The 17,539-nt window shown below is 40.0% G+C and overlaps 1 protein-coding gene across 1 annotated transcript in view; it reads left to right on the top strand.

Moving 5' to 3' along the window:
• Positions 1–17,309, top strand: part of WDR59 (WD repeat domain 59) — a 1,485,413-nt gene extending 1,468,104 nt beyond the window's left edge. The window contains exon 25 of the mRNA XM_044081604.1: positions 15,230–17,309. Within this exon, the coding sequence (XP_043937539.1) occupies positions 15,230–15,465 (236 nt within the window). The 3' untranslated portion in view covers positions 15,466–17,309. The remainder of the gene's footprint in view (positions 1–15,229) is intronic.
• The last annotated feature ends 230 nt before the right edge of the window (positions 17,310–17,539 follow it).

Here is a 17,539-nt window from a genome sequence, read left to right as displayed (position 1 = left end):
TCAGTCCACAGCATTGCACTGTATTCTGGTTACTATTAAGGAGTTTCAGATACTCCACCCGAATGTGTGCTTCTCTTACTTTTTGAACTGGAGTGTTCTGCTGGGCATGGCCACTGCACTTCATACCACTCAGTTCTTTATGCCCAGTCAAGACAAAACCTTTTCAATAGCTCTTACTATTCTTTGAATAGTAGTAGCTGTTGTACAGAAATATGTCAGCATGTTTACATTGTGGGAAGAGCTTCTGACATAATGCATGATTTTTTTTTAATCTGGAAGAGTGAGAGTAGAACTTTTATAGTAAGACTTTCTCAGTGAGAGTTGTATATGCTGCCGTCAACATACTTTTATGCAAGGGCTATTGCCATAACTAGTAAGTTACTATGTGTGGGCTACATGTACGAAGAACTTTTTGCAGAATTTCCAGTTTGTATTTTCCCAAGTTTAAGAAAAGCTTTTGGTTTAGCTGTTCATAGAATATTAGTGATCAGAATGAGTGCATTGCTGAAGAATGTGTGTATGCTTTGAACTATGTTGATAGGATGGGAGTTTGCCATATTGGTGGTTGAGTGGAAATCAAGTGTCCCAGGACTCAAAATTTAGGCCAGTATTGTTCAGTCTTTTCCTTATGGGTGGATGAATGGATTAATCTGAGTAAAATATGCATAAGATACAAGGGTTACTAAGGCTTCCATGTCAAAGAAGTGTACTATGTTGACTCAGTACGTTTATGGTCAGACAGAAATCATGTTTTTCTTTGCTATAATGTGTGATAGTAAGTGTTGAAAAGAGTAACGATCATAAGAGTGGGATACGGGATGAGGAATTTAACAAAGTAAAATAGGAGAAAGATAATGGTGGCTTGGTTGAATGAAACACCATGAAATTTATTGAGTAACATGAAATACTAGGGAACTGGGGAATGTATTGGGCAGCCCATTGCTTAGTTCTTTAGTTTTACTGCCTTTTCTGCAGAGTCCTTGTGCTGTCTGTGTGTTCATTTTTCTGCAGATGCTTCAATTTCCTCCCATATTTAAAGGTATTTTGTAGGTCAACTGACAGTCGTCCTTATTGCTTGCAGGTATACAAGGTATGTGTGAACAAATGCACGTGTGCATCCAACAAAGAACTGGTACTCCATCCAAGATTTTTTTTCTCTGCTTTGCACTCAGTTACTGCCATGATAGGCTCCAGGCCCGGAATTTAAAGTGTGCATCAAAGAATAATGGAACTAGGGTCTTTACTGTAGTAGGGTGAATAAGGAAACTCTGCAGCCTGAACTGAAAAAAGTGGGTATTGGAGAATAAAGTAACTTACTAGGGTTTTTGTAGTAATTGGATGACTTGTTAGTGTTACATAGATTTTTAATAGGCCCACTTGGAATATTTAGCAACATTATAGAGAAACATAGTTAAAGAAGCATACAAGTTGGTTAGAACAGGTACACAAAAGATTGACCAAAATATGCCTTAGAATTAGGGTATTCATTATATGGGGAGACCATAAAGATGTTTGAATTTTAGTCCACGAGATATGAGATTGAAGGAGGTTTGGTGAGTGGATAGAAAAGCAAACAGTGTGTTTTCTGTAAGCTATGTTTAGAAATTGAATTTAGTAGTAGTAGTTATAAAATTGGGGGAAGTGGGATTAATATGGTTGTTTCAAGAATTAGGACTGATGTCAGAGCGATTGAAGAATAGAAAAATTGCTCAGGTGCATCTCTCAGATGAGATGCTAGAAGTGTTGGGGTAGTATTGTTGACAGGAAGTTAAGGATATGACTGTAGCTGGAATATCAGTATTGTATGTCTGTAAAGAAAGATGCATGTGTTATCCTATGATTTTTCCACACCATGGAACAAACTTACAGTAATGTTACTGTCTAATACCCCTTTGTAAATCTCCAAGCATAGCTGTCAATGAATCGGTGACAAATCTCAACAGAGCCGGGGATGAATCCAGAAATAATCAAGGACAATCTGGGACACTTATTAGTACTATTAACGTGAGACATTGCCAGAATACGAGCATGTGAAATAACATACATGTTCTGAAGTAAAAGAGGTTTATAACTCTAATTATTGGTAATATTTATTAAGTGTAATTAACTTTTCTCTGAAATTCACCAGTTTTAGGATGGGTTAAGAGGGGGTAATATTTATTAAGTATAATTAACTTTTCTCTGAAATTCACCAGTTTTAGGAGGGATTAATAGGGGCAGAGCTAAAATTTGAGTCAAAATCAGAAACAATTTTGAGGTATTTCACCAAGAAAAATATAAAACAGAAAAATCCAATCCAGGAACAGGCAATACCAAGTCCACAGTAGTCTGGGGTTAATAAGGTTTTAATTCGCCAAAAACAGTTAACACACAGGATTAAGCGCTTTCGTCATAGACTTCATCAGAAACGCAATTAACCATTTCTACCTTCTGTAAATACCTTGCCCCTAATGATCATATGACCAAACTTCACCAATAAACACTTTTATACCTAAAAAAATGTACACATATATATAAATAAATGTATACAAAAAACTCATCACGTATAAAAACATGAAACGTTCTTTTAAAAGAAAACAATTTTTTAAAATAAGTCCTAACATTAAGCACAAAATATTATTATTATTAAGTATCACACCACATGAGACCTCAGCCTCAGGACAATACCAATAGATATATTATTTAAAACGGGGGGGGGGGGTGTTTAATCAGAGTTTAGACTTTTCTCCGCAGTCAGATCTTCCCATGCCTCCCCCCTTTACTATGTGTTCTACAACAAAAAACAAAAAATTGTGATTGGGGTAATCCACCAAATCTTTAACTGAGGTGTTCTCCAAATTCAGCTTTTTAATATTAGTAACATGTTCATAAATGTACTCCCTGCATTTTCTCTGAGTTTTACCCACATAAAAAAATGATGACATTTCTGGTATAGTGCAACATATACCAGAAACACCAGGGTGTTACAATTACAAAAGGACTTAGATTTTATAAGTCTGTTGTTCACAACTACTTGGTTTCCTACTAAAACTTCCTTACTCTGATTGCAGAAACCACATTATGAAGTCCCTGTTTTTTTGTTATCCTGGATAAATTCAAAATGGGCAGAATTCTTTTCTTCTGCCTCTTCTATAAACCATAACAGGTTTACTCACAATCTTGTTTATAACATCTTTAATGCAAAAAAAAATGTTACAATTTTTGACAAAATGTATATTCAATGGAACCAAAATATGTACTGGGTCACCTTACATGTAAAAAGCCTGTACACAAGTATTCATCATAATTTTGGGATGGAAGCCCTGAGTTTTTTTTTTTTTTTTTTTTTAGGTAATAGTCCTGTGACAGAATTTATGGGCTTATTTGAGGTAGAATATGTATACAAGTCAAAATTATATCAACGGTATGTAATTAAACATTATAGACTCATTGATGACCTGATTTTTTTTTTATGTGAATGGGGTGAAGATGAGATAAAAAATTTACATTGGACTTGCAACATAATAGATTTCATCTAGAATTTGATAGATTAAAGATCGGCAAAAAAGTTTCCTGTTTAGATGTGGTGGATATTAGTGATAGAAAAAACAACAGAACATCAGTACATAGTAAATTTGAAAGTGGAATTCAATATTTACAAGCACAGAGTTGTCACCCACAGCATACTTTACAATCTATACCATATGGAGAGCTGTATATGTTTGTATAGGTTGTATAGTAATGATGTGGATTTTAGAGTAGAAATGAAGAGAGCTGTTAATATGTTTAGACATAGAGTTTATAGTAGTGAATTGTTGGAAAATGTTCCGATAGGTTTACAAGGAATTTAAGAATGGAAAAAGGTATAGATATAATGTTAAATCTATATGTAAGAAAAAAGAGAACATTTATTTTATAATGACAGACTATGGAACTATACCTTGTGGGAATTGTAAAGCTTGCATACATATAGTTAAAAGCTTTACTAAAATAAATAGTCTCAACTTTAGTGTAAAGGGCCTGTATGGGTGTGATATAGAGGGCATCATTTATGCTCTGAAATGCCCTTGTAATAAACTTTATGTGGGGGCAAGTAAGAGACCCTTTAAAGTCAGGCTAATACAGTATATAAGTGACATTGTTAGGCATAAAAAGGAAAGTTCTATAGCTAAACATTTTAATAGGGTACATGGGGAGTCTGCAGGTTTAACAGGCACTGCATTGGAAAAAATAGTTGTTGCTCAGTATGACAGTGTGGATATTAAAAACAAGTTATTATTTAAGGAATCTGTATACATTTTAAATAATAACACTTTAACCGTGAAAGGGTTAAATTTGGAATGTAAATGGAGATTTTTTATTTGATGGTTTTATTGGAATGTTTAATAAGTGCTAAATGGTTAATAAGTATGTGTATATAAGGCAGGTGTGTTTTGGAAATGGTTTACTCCTTATGGCTTTTTGCCGAGACGTCAGAGAAGAATAAAGTGTTTTGGTTATTGGCTGGTCATTTTGCTGTTTGTTATCTTCAGTTTTGGTGGTGCATCAGTTTTTGACAAAATATCTCTAATTTGGGGCACCACTCTAACAAATGCCAAATGATGTTTGTTGGTTGAAATGTTACCACTTTTTACCATGTCAGAAACTGACCTAAGAGAGGATTTTATTAGGGGTACTACTTCCCCCAAAACCCTCATCTCCACTACTCCTTTACAAACTGAGGAAAGCAAGTTACTAGGGTATCCTCTTGCATGTAACATCCTTCCTAGTTTTTCACATTCAAGTAGAAAGGTGGTATGCTGGGAAACCATCATAGCTATGCAGATATACTGGCCTTTAACCATACCTAATTTTTGATGCATGGGATGGTTACTGTCAAAGTGTAACAAATCATTACAGTACGTAGGCTTTCTATAAATAAAACTAACCAAACACTTCTCACTATAATCTTTGGTAATTGTAACATCCAGGTAATTGATGCTGTCACAATTGTAGGAATATGTAACCCTTAGAAAAGGGGTAGTACTATTAATATAATCAAAAGCCCCTGATCTCATTTTCAGGCCTGTCTCACACAATAAAAATGTTGTCCATAAATCGGAGATAAGTCTTCCATGGTTTATCCAAAAACTTTTTAAATAAGATTGTCTTTCCCATTGTACAAGAATGATGAGGAAACTTCACTCAATTATATAAATTTGGCCTATTGCCGGATAGATTTTTTTGTTGCAAGATATGGTGGATCAAGGGGAAATGTTTGATTATTTACTTGTGCATTACCCTGTGGTGCCCAGTATATTTGGGATACCCAAAATACATAAAAGCACCACTGATCCACCAGTGAGGCCAATAGTGAATGCCAGGAGGTCAAAAACCTACCCCCTTGGAAAGTATATTGATGTGAAGTTGTTCTATCTCGCCGTTTTGTTCTTACACGTGGGTCGGAGCTGATCCCTCCGTTCCGAATCGGCCGCTTTTCAAGCTCAGACTCTCAGAGAAGCTTGAGACCTAGTGTATATCCCATGATGCTCTACTGTGAATCCCCACATCTAGTTTGCCGCTGCAATGGATCAACAGCTCATCGGAGTTAGCTCGGGCCAGTGACTTAAATTTTCTATTATTATTAGTATTTCTCTTCTAATTTTTTGAGTATTATATATCTCAGTATGATAGTATCATAGTGTTCGGATTCTAGTTTAGCTTAATTGCTAGGACTTCTAAGTAGTTCTTTTTCAGGGCTTAGGCCTTCTTTATTGGGCATGACAGGGCTCTGTCAACTAGTGTGTGTCGTGTTTCTTACATATATATATATATATATATATATATATATATATATATATATATATATATATATATATATATATATATATAGTGTGGTAGTCTAGTAAATAGTTTAGTAAACAGTTTTATTAGATAGTTAGACCTTATAAATATATCTAGTGTGATTTAGTACTGTGTTTAGATATATATATATTTTTACATACATCTTAGAACTTGTTTGTGCTACTTAGTGTTAGAGTTAAAAGATGTCAGAAAAACAGAAATCAGAATTTAAAAGGTGTGAGTGCGGTCAAAAAATGTCTGTTACAGACAACCACTCCACCTGCGTGTACTGTTTGGGCTCTGTACACCTACAAGAGGTGTGCTCTATCTGCCATTCCTTTAGCGCCAGGATTCTCCTGGAAAGGCGAAGGAAACTGGTAGACAGAGGACTCCTGAAGCCTGATTTTCAGGCTACTGTAGATAAGGCTGACACCTCTTCCAAGTCTTCAAAGGGGTCGAAGTCTTGCAAAGGATCCTCGGAGTCCAAGTCTTCGGCTCCGAGTTCCTCAGGTATGGTCCGTGCATCGGCTCCACAGTCCTTGGAGCCGTGTATCGAGTCCTTACCTCGGGGCCCAGTTGTGGAACCGATACTGGAGACTCCTCAGTCTCCAATTCTTCAATCGGTTCCATCTTCGGCTCCTTCGACACATCCCTCGACGCATTCTTCGAGGCTTTCTGATGTGGATCTGGACCGAGTGGTTAAGAGGCTCTTAGAGAACCCGGCCCTAGCCAAAATGCTATCTACTTTGAGCCATTCAGCTTCGAAGCCTGATATCCCTCCCATGGCTTCTCCATCTCCTCCTCCGAAGCCAATCGAGCGTTCGGAGCCGGGGCAGACGGAACCGATATTGGTAGAACCCTTGGAGCTGAGGTTTGATCATCCTCCCTCGGCTCCATCGACCTTAATCTAGGGGCTGACAGTCCCTCGCTGGCTCCGGGGTGGAGAGTCGAACCGATACTTCGGTTCCAACTCTTCCACTCGGGGCTTCAGCGCAGGTGGCCTCAGCTCCGTCCTCTGGATTGGAGCGGAGGGTCTTGGTCCGGGGAGAGCTGCCGGTCTCTTTGGAGCTGACTGACTTCTCGGACCCGGATTCTGGTGCCTTCAATGCCATGAGGAAGGTCATGGCTGCCAAGACCACTACCTCCTCAGATCTGTCCTCCCCTCCCCCTAAGGGGCCTCGTTCTACCTCTTCCCCGCAGATCCCCACAAAGCGTCGAGATCCAGGGCCTCAGGTATCCCCATTGGGTGGCCCCTCCTCTCTAGGGACTTCACCGGATGCTCCCACCGATGAAGTACCTAGAAAGAGATTGTGCAAGAGGAGGCACTTGGATTCCCCACAGGAATCCCTAACATCGGATACAGACTTGGAGGAATCAGAAGGGTCCCCACGATCCCCCTCAGAGGATGTCTCATTCACAGACATATTGGAAATCTTAAGGCAGAGGGGTGATTGGCAGTCCCTTGCCCCTTCTGAAGATGAGTCGGTTCTCCTGAAGGCCTTTGTATTTCAACCATCCACCTCCTGGGTTACTCCGCCCTTCGATGAACTGATGGAGCTGGTTGCTCAAAGGGCGTGGGAGTCCCCTGACTCAGTGGAACCGGTCCCTCGGAGGCCCATCGGAGGCCCAACAAATTTATTACTTCCCCCACTGACAAGGCTTTTCTTACAAAGGGAGTCCCAGTTGATGCCATGGTGGTGGCGGCGGCCACAAAGAAAGAGATGTCGGAAACCTCTTCTGCTGTCCATCCTCCTAATAGGGATTCTAGGATGATGGACAGATATGGGAAACGCATATTTAGTTCTGTGGCATTTTCCATGAGGTCGCTCAACTACCTGACGCATTTTACCCGCCTTCAATGAGATCTCCTAAAAGAGCTGGGAGATGCTCTCCAGGGTAACACAGCTGATGCAGTCTCTGAAAAGGTGACTGCACAACTCAACACCCTTAATTCAATAGTAAACTCATCCATGCGACTCATTTCGTATGCTGCCGATGGATCAAGTAGGGCGGCAGGCTCAGCGATAGCTCTTCGGAGACCGTCCTGGGTGCACCTTTGCTCCTTTGCAGAAGCCTTTGTCTTCCTTTGTCAATACCCCATTCGACGGGTCTGCCTTGTTCGGACCCAAAGTTAAGGAGACACTTACTAGGTGTGAACAAGAAGGGAAGACTCTGTCTGCTGTAGGAGTCCGTTTTTCCACTCCAACTAGACTGTACCCCAAAGGGCAGCTAAGTGGAAAAATGTGGTTCCAAAAACCTCAAGGAGCTTTCTAAAACACACCTACTGATACCCCCTCTAGAGGCAGAGGAGGGGGCAAAAATGGAAGACGCCTTCCAAACGGCAGAGGCGGTCCGCAGAACCAGGGCGACAGGGATCAGTTCTCTGGTAAGCCCTATCAGCATTCCTGAAAGGAAGCCCGGCTGTCCTACGCTGAAGGCAGTCGGGGGTCGCTTGGCGGTATACCCAAACACCTGGCTAAACATTACAATGGATTCTTGGGTAAAAAGCGTCATTACCAGAGGTTATTACATTCCCTTTACAAAACCCCCACCCATAGGTACAAGGATCCCAGACGTTCCAACCAGTCTGAGAAAACTAGCGACCATAGAAATCCAAAACCTGCTAGACAAAAGAGTCATCCAGCCAGTCCCGGCGGACCAAATAGGATCCGGAACTTACTCAAGGTTCTTTTTAGTTCCAAAGAAAACAGGGGACTGGAGGCTCATACTAGACCTCAGCAAACTCAACACCTTCGTCAAGAAGGAAAAGTTCCTTATGGTCACGCTGCAGTCGATTCTCCCATTCTTAGCAACAGGCGATTGGATGTGCTGTATAGATCTCAAGGATGCTTACTACCACATCAAAATGGACAGATCATCCAGAGATCACCTGCGTTTCCGGCTGGGGGCCAGTCATTACCAATTCAGAGCCCTGCCCTTTGGTCTCACCAAAGCCCCCAGGATGTTCACCAAATGTATGACAGTGTTCACGGCTCACCTGAGACGGTTGGGATTCTGGGTGTTTCCATATCTGGACGACTGGCTCCTCACCGCCACCTCCAGGCATCAACTAATCCAAGCAAGAGACTACACCATAGACCTTTGTTCCCAGTTGGGCATAACCCTAAACTTCAAAAAATCTGCATTATCGCCCTCGCAGCATATTACATTTATAGGGGCAGAACTGGACACCATCAATGCAAGGATCAGGTTGCCCCAATCAAGAATCGTAACTCTAAAAAATCAATTATCCAGTCTATTAGCCCACAACAAAGCTCCAGCGTCCCAGATACTACAGCTTTTAGGCACAATGGCAGCCACATTGATAGCAGTTCCGTTAGGCCGCATGCACATGCGAATACTCCAGTGGTTACGCTTCACGCAATGGTCTTTCCAACAACTGCCCATGTCACACGAGATCCGGTTAACCAATCTTTGCAAGAAGGATCTCAGTTGGTGGTTGAACAGTGACCAAGTGATAATCGGACTTCCCTTCGTTCTTCCCCAACCCTCAGCCACAGTGACCACGGATGCTTCCCTGATAGGGTGGGGGGGGCTATTTCAGGGAAAGACGGTCCAAGGCACTTGGTCCATCATGGAAACACACTTGCATATAAATGTCCTAGAGCTGAGAGTGGTGTTCCTAGCGTTGCAACACTTTCACGACTCTCTTCCTCTAAGCACATTTGCTATCCAGACGGACAACATGTCGGTTGTCTGGTACATCAACAAACAAGGGGGAACCAGATCGTACCCTTTATGCCGGGGGGCCCTAAGAATTTGGCAATGGACTGTATCCACCAGACGCTTTCTGATAGCAATGCACATCCCGGGGTCATCCAACGTGATAGCGGACAAACTAAGCAGAGCCATGCTGTTGCCCCACGAGTGGTCTCTCAAACAACAGGTGGCGGAAAACATTTTCCGCAGATGGGGCCAGCCAGCCTTGCTGCGACCTATTTGCATCTCCGATAAATGCCAAATGCAGCAGCTACTTTGCCCTTTATCCCCCACCAGGGAATGAACCCAGGGATGCGCTCATACACGATTGGTCCCCGGGCCTCCTTTATGCCTTTCCACCAATACCTCTAATTCCCAAATTCATGCAGAAAGCCAAAAGTCTGGGAAGGACTGTGATTTTGATAGCCCCGTCTTGTCCTCGACAGATTTGGTTTCCCTTCCTGCGGAAGTATCAAGTGGAAGAACCATGGATCGTGGACCCAGTGCCGGATCTTCTGACTCATTAATCAGGAGTTCTCCATTCCTCCCTCACTTCCCTAAAACTGACAGCTTGGCTACTCCGATTCCCACATTAGCCAGGTCACAAGATTTGTCTTTTACGGTCCAACATATTATAGTTTCCTCTCATAAACTATCCACCAGGAAACTATATAATATCAAATGGAAACGATTTGTTCACTGGGCTTCTCAACATGACACTGACCCTTATGTAGCAACTGTTCATACCATTTTAGAGTTCTTGTCTTCCTTGCTCCATGATGGCGCGGCAGCTGCCACCATTAGAGTTCAATTGGCTGCTATCTCAAACTTCCATGTAGGCTTTAATGGCTCTAACATCATGTTGCATAGACTATGTAAAGCATTCTTAAAAGGAACCCACCATCTCAGGCCGCCTATTAGGCATCCTGTCTACCCCTGGAATTTGAATCTGGTTTTATCCCAACTGATGCTCATGCCCTTTGAATCTGCTTCATCTTGTCATTTAAAATTTTTGTCTTGGAAAACTTTATTCCTGGTAGCCATTACATCTGCACGTAGGGTCTCTGAACTTCAAGCCTTGTCCTCCAAACCCCCATACTTGATTTTTCACCCTGATAGGGTATCCCTCAGGACTAATTCTACCTTTCTTCCCAAGATCTCTCCAGAAAATAACTTAAATCAGTCCATTGAGCTCCCAACCTTCTTCAGACACCATACCAACAAACTTGAATATATGTTACACAAGCTTGATGTACATAGACAACTGAGGTTCTATCTGGATAGAATGACAATCGGATCAACTCTTCGTCTCTTATGCAGAGAATAAGAAAGGTTTCGCAGTGTCAAAAACCACACTGTCCAAGTGGCTCTCTGACTGCATCAGATTCATTTATGCTTCCACTAATCAACCATTAGAAACTAACATCAAAGCCCATTCTACACGAGCTGTTTCTACATCATTGGCTCATGCAGCTCGCTTGCCTTTAGATACCATCTGTGCAGCTGCCACCTGGTCAAAACCTCACACGTTTATCACTCATTACAAAGTGGATAGGACCTCCAGGGACAGGGCTACGTTTGGTTCCACTGTGCTCAGGAATGTTCTCCCATGAGCCACCCAGGATTAGGGTGCTTGGGATGCTACCCACGTGTAAGAACAAAACGGCGAGATAGAACAACTTCACATAAAGAACATATGTCCTTACCATAACGTTCCATGTGAGTTGTTCATCTCGCCTTTTTGTTCTTACATTCCCGCCCACCTTCCCCCTCCAGTCGAGTGAGATGGTTGCCTTGGAGGACTGGTTCAGTTGTCGGTCTGTTTTATACATTCCGACTCTTCTTGTTTTACTTCTATTTTTATAGTTACCTAAGTAGGTAGACTCCATAGTCTTATTCTGTCTGTAGGCTGTCTTGGTTGCAGCATACTAGATCTGGGGATTCACAGTAGAGCATCATGGGATATACACTAGGTCTCGAGCTTCTCTGAGAGTCTGAGCTTGAAAAGCGGCCGATTCGGAGCCGAGGGATCGGCTCTGACCCACGTGTAAGAACAAAAAGGTGAGATGAACAACTCACATGGAACGTTATGGTAAGGACATAACTTCTTTATTTAAAGTTAAAAAAATGTTTGGATACTGTTTATCATTTATGCAGAGATTCCTGGGATTTTTTAATTAAAAATGAAGAATGCAGAGTTCTCTAAAAATCATATTTTCTTAACAGTTGACATGGTTGAATTGTTTAATGTTATTCCACATGGAGGAGGCCTCGAATGGTTTCATGATTTTCTCTGTGAATGTACCAGTTTGAGTAACGTTGACATTAATGTATTGTTTTTTGGCATGGAAATTGTCTTGAAGTACAATTTTGTGTTTTTATAGGGCCAGTATTTTCAGCAGGTTAAAGGTGTACCAATGGGGGCCTCATGTACCCCAATTTTTGCTAACATCATTCTTTTACAATGGGAAAGACAAATCTTATTTAAAAAGTTTTTGGATAAACTATGGAATACTTATCTCCGATACTTGGATGACGTTTTTATTGTGTGGGACAGGCCTGAAAATTAGTTCAGGGGCTTTGTTGATTATATTAATAGTACTACCTATTTTCTAAGGGTTACATATTCCTACAATTGTGACAGCATCAATTACCTGGATGTTACAATTAACAAAGATTATAGTGAGAAGTGTTTGGTTAGTTTTATTTGTAGAAACCCTACATATTGTAACAGTTTTACACTTTGACAGTAACCATTCCATGCATCAAAAATTAGCTATGGTTAAAGGCCAGTATATCCCCATAGCTAGGATGGTTTCCCAGCATGATACCTTTCTACGTGAATGTGAAAAACTAGAAAGGATGTTACATGCAAGAGGATACCCTAGTAACTTGGTTTCCTTGGTTTGTAAAGGAGTGGCGGAGATGAGGGTTTCGGGGTAGGTAGTACCCCTAATAAAATCCACTCTTAGGTCAGTTTCTGACATGGTAAAAAGTGGTAACATTTCGACCAACAAAAATCATTTGGTATTTGTTACAGAATATAATTCAGTGGCGCGCCAAATTAGAGATATTTTGTTAAAAAACTGGAACATTTTTTTTCTTGTTTTAAAGATGTTATAAACAAGATTGGGAGTAAATCTGTCATGGTTTATAGAAGAGGCAGGTCAATTAAAAATTATTTAGATTAGAATTCTTCCCATTATGAATTTATCCAGGGTAACAAAAAACAGGGACTTATAAATGTGGTTTCTGCAATCAGTGTAAGGAGGTTTTAGTTGGAAAAACAGTTGTGAACAACAGACTTATAAAAGCTAAGTCCTTTTGAAATTGTAACACCCAAGGGGTGGTATATGCTGTGCTATGCCAGAAATGTCAGCATTTCTATGTAGGTAAAACTCAGAAAAAATTTAGGGAACACATTTACTGTTATTGAAAAGCTGAACTTGGGGAGCACCTTGCTTAAACATTTGATTGATTACTCCCATCTCATTTTTTTGTTTTTTGTTGTAGAATACAATGTAAAAGATCCAAGAGGAGGCATGGGAGATTTGATTGAGGAGAAGGAATTAAGGTGGCAACTCAGATTAAACGCGACCCCCCCCCCGATTTAAATGATAATATATCAATTGGTAGTGTTCTGAGGCTGAGGTCTTATGTGGGGTGATATTTAATAATAATATTTTGTGCTTAATGTTAGGAATTATTTGAAAAAATGGTTTTCTTTTAAAAGAATGTTTCATGTTTTTATGTTTTTGTATACATATATATATATCTATATATATGTGTGTGTGTGTGTGTGTACGTATTTTTTTAGGTATAAAAGTGTTTATTGGTGAAGTCTGGTCATATGATCATTCGGGGCAGGGTATTTATAGAAGGTGGAAATGGTTTATTGTGATTCTGATGACGTCTATGATGAAAGTGCTTAATCCTGTGTGTTAACCATCCTAATTTTGCCATGTTAACTGTTTTTGCCGAATTAAAACCTTTTTAACTCCAGAGTACTGTGGACCTGGTGTTGTCTGTTCCTGGATTGGATTTTTCTGTTTTTGGTCTCAGTTTCCCTCATTTTGTGTGGTTATTGGCATCGTAGGATAAATATAAACACAAAAGAATGAATTAATATGTGCTAATAGTAAGCACCAAGCAACACCAAGAAAAATATTTGTAAACACAGAAGAATGAATTAATATGTACTCGTAGTAAGCTGTGCTGTCCCCTTGTGTGAAAGTTGTCATGTAACCATAAATCCCCACTAAAGGAAGTTTGCAAGATATCCATGTTATCCGTGTAATTTAGTCAGAATTTCCATCAAGCATTACTATTTACATAGGTCAGACTGGGATCAGTTTAGTGTTGGCTTATACTTCTGTTCAAAAATTATTTCCAAAATGAAAAGACGTGCTCAGGATCTGTAATATGTTATTTAGTAAAAAAATGAAATGGTAGTTTGGTTATTTAACTAAAGAGACTTTATCAAAAACAAAAGCATTTGTTGCCATTTTGCCACCCCCAAAAATCCAATGATCCTAACATTAATTGTAATATGTTGGGAGCAAGAAGAGGTGAACAGTCACCTCCAAAAAATGTAAGAAGCTTAGACTCCTCTGTAAAATTGCATAAAGTTTTTCACCTTAATTTTTTTTTCCTGCTTTTCACTTAAGGGACTATTTATTCTTTTTTGTGCTCAGTGGGACAGCCCAGATCTCAGCTGTGATGCTACAGTGTGAAGAGTCAAAAGTACTCCTAAGAAGGAAGGATAACCTGCCCTTGAACATTTACAAGCAAAACTTACTACACTAATTACTTTTTAGTGCATTGGTTTTCATTTACCAACACCAGTAACCTATTGCTCTGCCATACATAATTTTTTTTCATTTCTGGACTCCTTTCTTCAGTGTTTTTTTTTCAGTCTTGAGTTGTTATACATATATATAATCAAAATTAGGTGAGGTTTTCGTGTTAAATTTCCATTGAGTTTCTTGTACTTGCTGTAGGGATGGCCACGGTGGTGCAGCAGTTAGCATTGCTGCCTCACAGCAAGAGGTTCTCTGGTTCGATCCTCGGCTGGGGTGCCTTCTGTGCGAAGTCTGCATGTCCTCCCTGTGGTCGCGTGGGTTTCCTCCCACATCCCAGAGACATGCTGTAGGTGGATTGGATACTCTAAATTGGCCCTAGGCATCAGTGCATGCATGTGTGTACCTTCCGTGGAAGGTTGGGCACCAGGCTGGCAACTCGACACTGTAAAACTTCACTGCCAATCATGAGCGGACAGGTGATCTGCTGTGGCGACCCCTAACCGGGAAAAGCCGAAAGAAGAAGAAGAAGATTTGAAGAGCCTTTCAGCTCAATGCCTTAAAAATTAACGCACGACTCTGTAGAAGTAGTCTGATATTGATAAAGCGTAGTCTGACTGCAGCGTTCAGAGACTTGCAATGTTCATGAATATTCACTTATATAGTAGAAGGCACTAATGATAGAGTTTTTTTTTTCTTGTGACAGTGTTGAAGCATTAACAAATATCTATGCATAGACATTTGTTTCCTGTTTAAACACAACATGAACCTTGTACCTTAGGTCTGTAGTGAACGTTGTACTACAAACAAGATGTGTATGGTTAATGTGGTCTTTGTCAGATAGTATAAATGTTTGTAAGATATTTTGCTCAAAAAAATCATGCTCCATATTGTGCTTTATTTTCTAGAGTTTGGTGTGTATTGCTGTCATTGTCGAAGCGAGGTTCGAGGAACACAGTGTGCCATGTGTAAGGGTTTTACATTTCAGTGTGCCATATGTCATGTGGCAGTGAGGGGCTCTTCCAACTTTTGTCTGACTTGTGGTCATGGAGGTCACACTAGTCATATGATGGAGTGGTTTCGCACACAGGAGGTGTGTCCAACAGGGTGTGGCTGTCACTGTCTACTGGAAAGTACATTCTAGGTAGTTAATAATTTACAGTACTGAAACCAGTAAAAAGTACCTCTTTACTTGATGCTAAAGCCTTCTACATGGATGTCCAAACAGCTTGAAAAAGCATTACTGAGCACATTGAAGCATGCTTTCCAGAATGGAGATGTACAGAAGTTTCACCTGTTTCCTCTGGCAGAAGAATAAATCATTGAGCTCCGTCCTGTGGTGGCAGGACCTGAGCTACTCAGTACAGCTTGTAGAAACACCAGTACTGCAAATGCTTATTCATGTTTACTTGAAAAGGAACAAAATTTTGTGCGCTTCTAGTCAATTACTTATTTTCCAGGTATCCGAGTATGTTTTTGTGTACTCTGGATGGACTTCACTTTTGTTATATGATGCCATGTCAGACTTTATTTTCATGTTGGCAGGTTTCCTCCAGATTTATTTTCTACCATGTGACTAAGGAAGCAAGTGCCAAATTTTCTCTTTTTTTTTTTTTTTGAGGGGGGAGGAGTGGGATAGTGGCTATCACGATTCTTCCAATTCCAGCTGCTGATATTGATTGGTCCATGTCTCTTACACTCCGTATTTGTGGCTTATGAGAATATTTTGGACACCATTCAGTAACCTCAGCAGGATTTTGATATACATTTTGTACATTATTTGATGACCCTAACAGCCTCCTAAAACATGCACAAATAACTGTTGTGTCTTAAAGATACAAAGTCACAAATATGGACACAACACCAATAATTTTGGTGACTGCATGCAAATAATTGGAATTTTAGAAAGTTATGAAGTGAATTTCAGTTTTACAGACGTGTGCATATATATCATTATGTATCATTCCTTGAAACCAGTTGTCATTCTAATTATTTCATGTTGTTTTAGATGGCGAATTTCAGTGTTATTCTTCTGGGAGATATTTTTCCATGACAGATTACTAAAAAAAGACCTGGATATGCGTGCCCTTCAGTGTCAGGTACCAGAGTTCTAATCTGATAGAGCTAAATTCATACCTCCAGGTAAATCAGCGTTTAGTTACTCATAAACAAATGCGAAAATGCAGGAATGTCCTCAGCTCCATTTTATTGGTGGTGCATTGTTATATCTTTGTGTGCAGGTTTAGTATGCACAATAATAAATACATCACTGCAATACACTGTCCTAATGCACAGCTTTGAGGGACATTGTAAAGTACAAGACCAGCAGCCAAGTTTGCACAACCCCTGTTACATAAAAACTTTGCACAGCCCTGAAGTGACTTATCACAATTATCACTTAATTTGTTTCTAATTATCTGTAAATAGTAATGCTCAGCAGGCTGCTAGTTACAAAGCTGAAAAATAATTTACCTTTGCAATTCATTTAATGTGAATGATTCCATGGAGAAACATTTAATAAATTGAAAATAAATAACAAAACACTACAACGTAGACATTTTTCTATAAAATGTCTCATACAGGGGGTGGCTATTTTTTTTTTTTTTTTTTTTTTTTAATTTTAAACATTATGGTTTGTTAACAGGAGCTGTTTCTATCTTCTTTATTAACGTTTATCCTTGTCTAGTATTTTGGGCTAGGTTAAACAGTGGAGAGTTCTGCTGCAAAATGGCACCATGGAATGAGGGAAGACAACTCACAAAGGGATATTCTTTCAGGTACCTGTTAGATCTTCCAATGAAAAATACTTTTCAACATGAATTTTAATTTATTTACAGCTTTAGAAGTGTTGAGAATTAACAAAGATAATGAACTAAGGACAGAGGCAGCCTATGTTTGTCAACAGCTTGATATGTTGTATCTTTTGGCTTTTCCCGGTTAGGGGTAGCCACAGCGGAACTCCGGTCCGCTAATGATTGGCAGTAGATTTTTACATACCGAGTTGCCAGCTCTGATGCACAACCTTCAAAGAAGGTACGCCCATTCACGCATGTCTCCACACAGAAGACGCTTTAGCTGAGAATCAAACAGGACGTCGTCTTACTGTGAGGCGACAATGCTACCGCAGCACATATAATGCTGATAATGTTTGGTAAAAGAACATACATGGAATGACATAAACAGTCAGTAATTTGCACATGTTGCATATGTTCACTTTG

This window comes from Protopterus annectens, chromosome 8.part1 (assembly GCF_019279795.1).
Source record: "Protopterus annectens isolate FY-2018-M chromosome 8.part1, PAN1.0, whole genome shotgun sequence".
Classification (NCBI taxonomy): Eukaryota; Metazoa; Chordata; order Ceratodontiformes; family Protopteridae; genus Protopterus; species Protopterus annectens.
The sequence above is the reverse complement of the archived record's forward strand: the minus strand, read 5'-3'. Positions and strand labels throughout refer to the sequence as shown.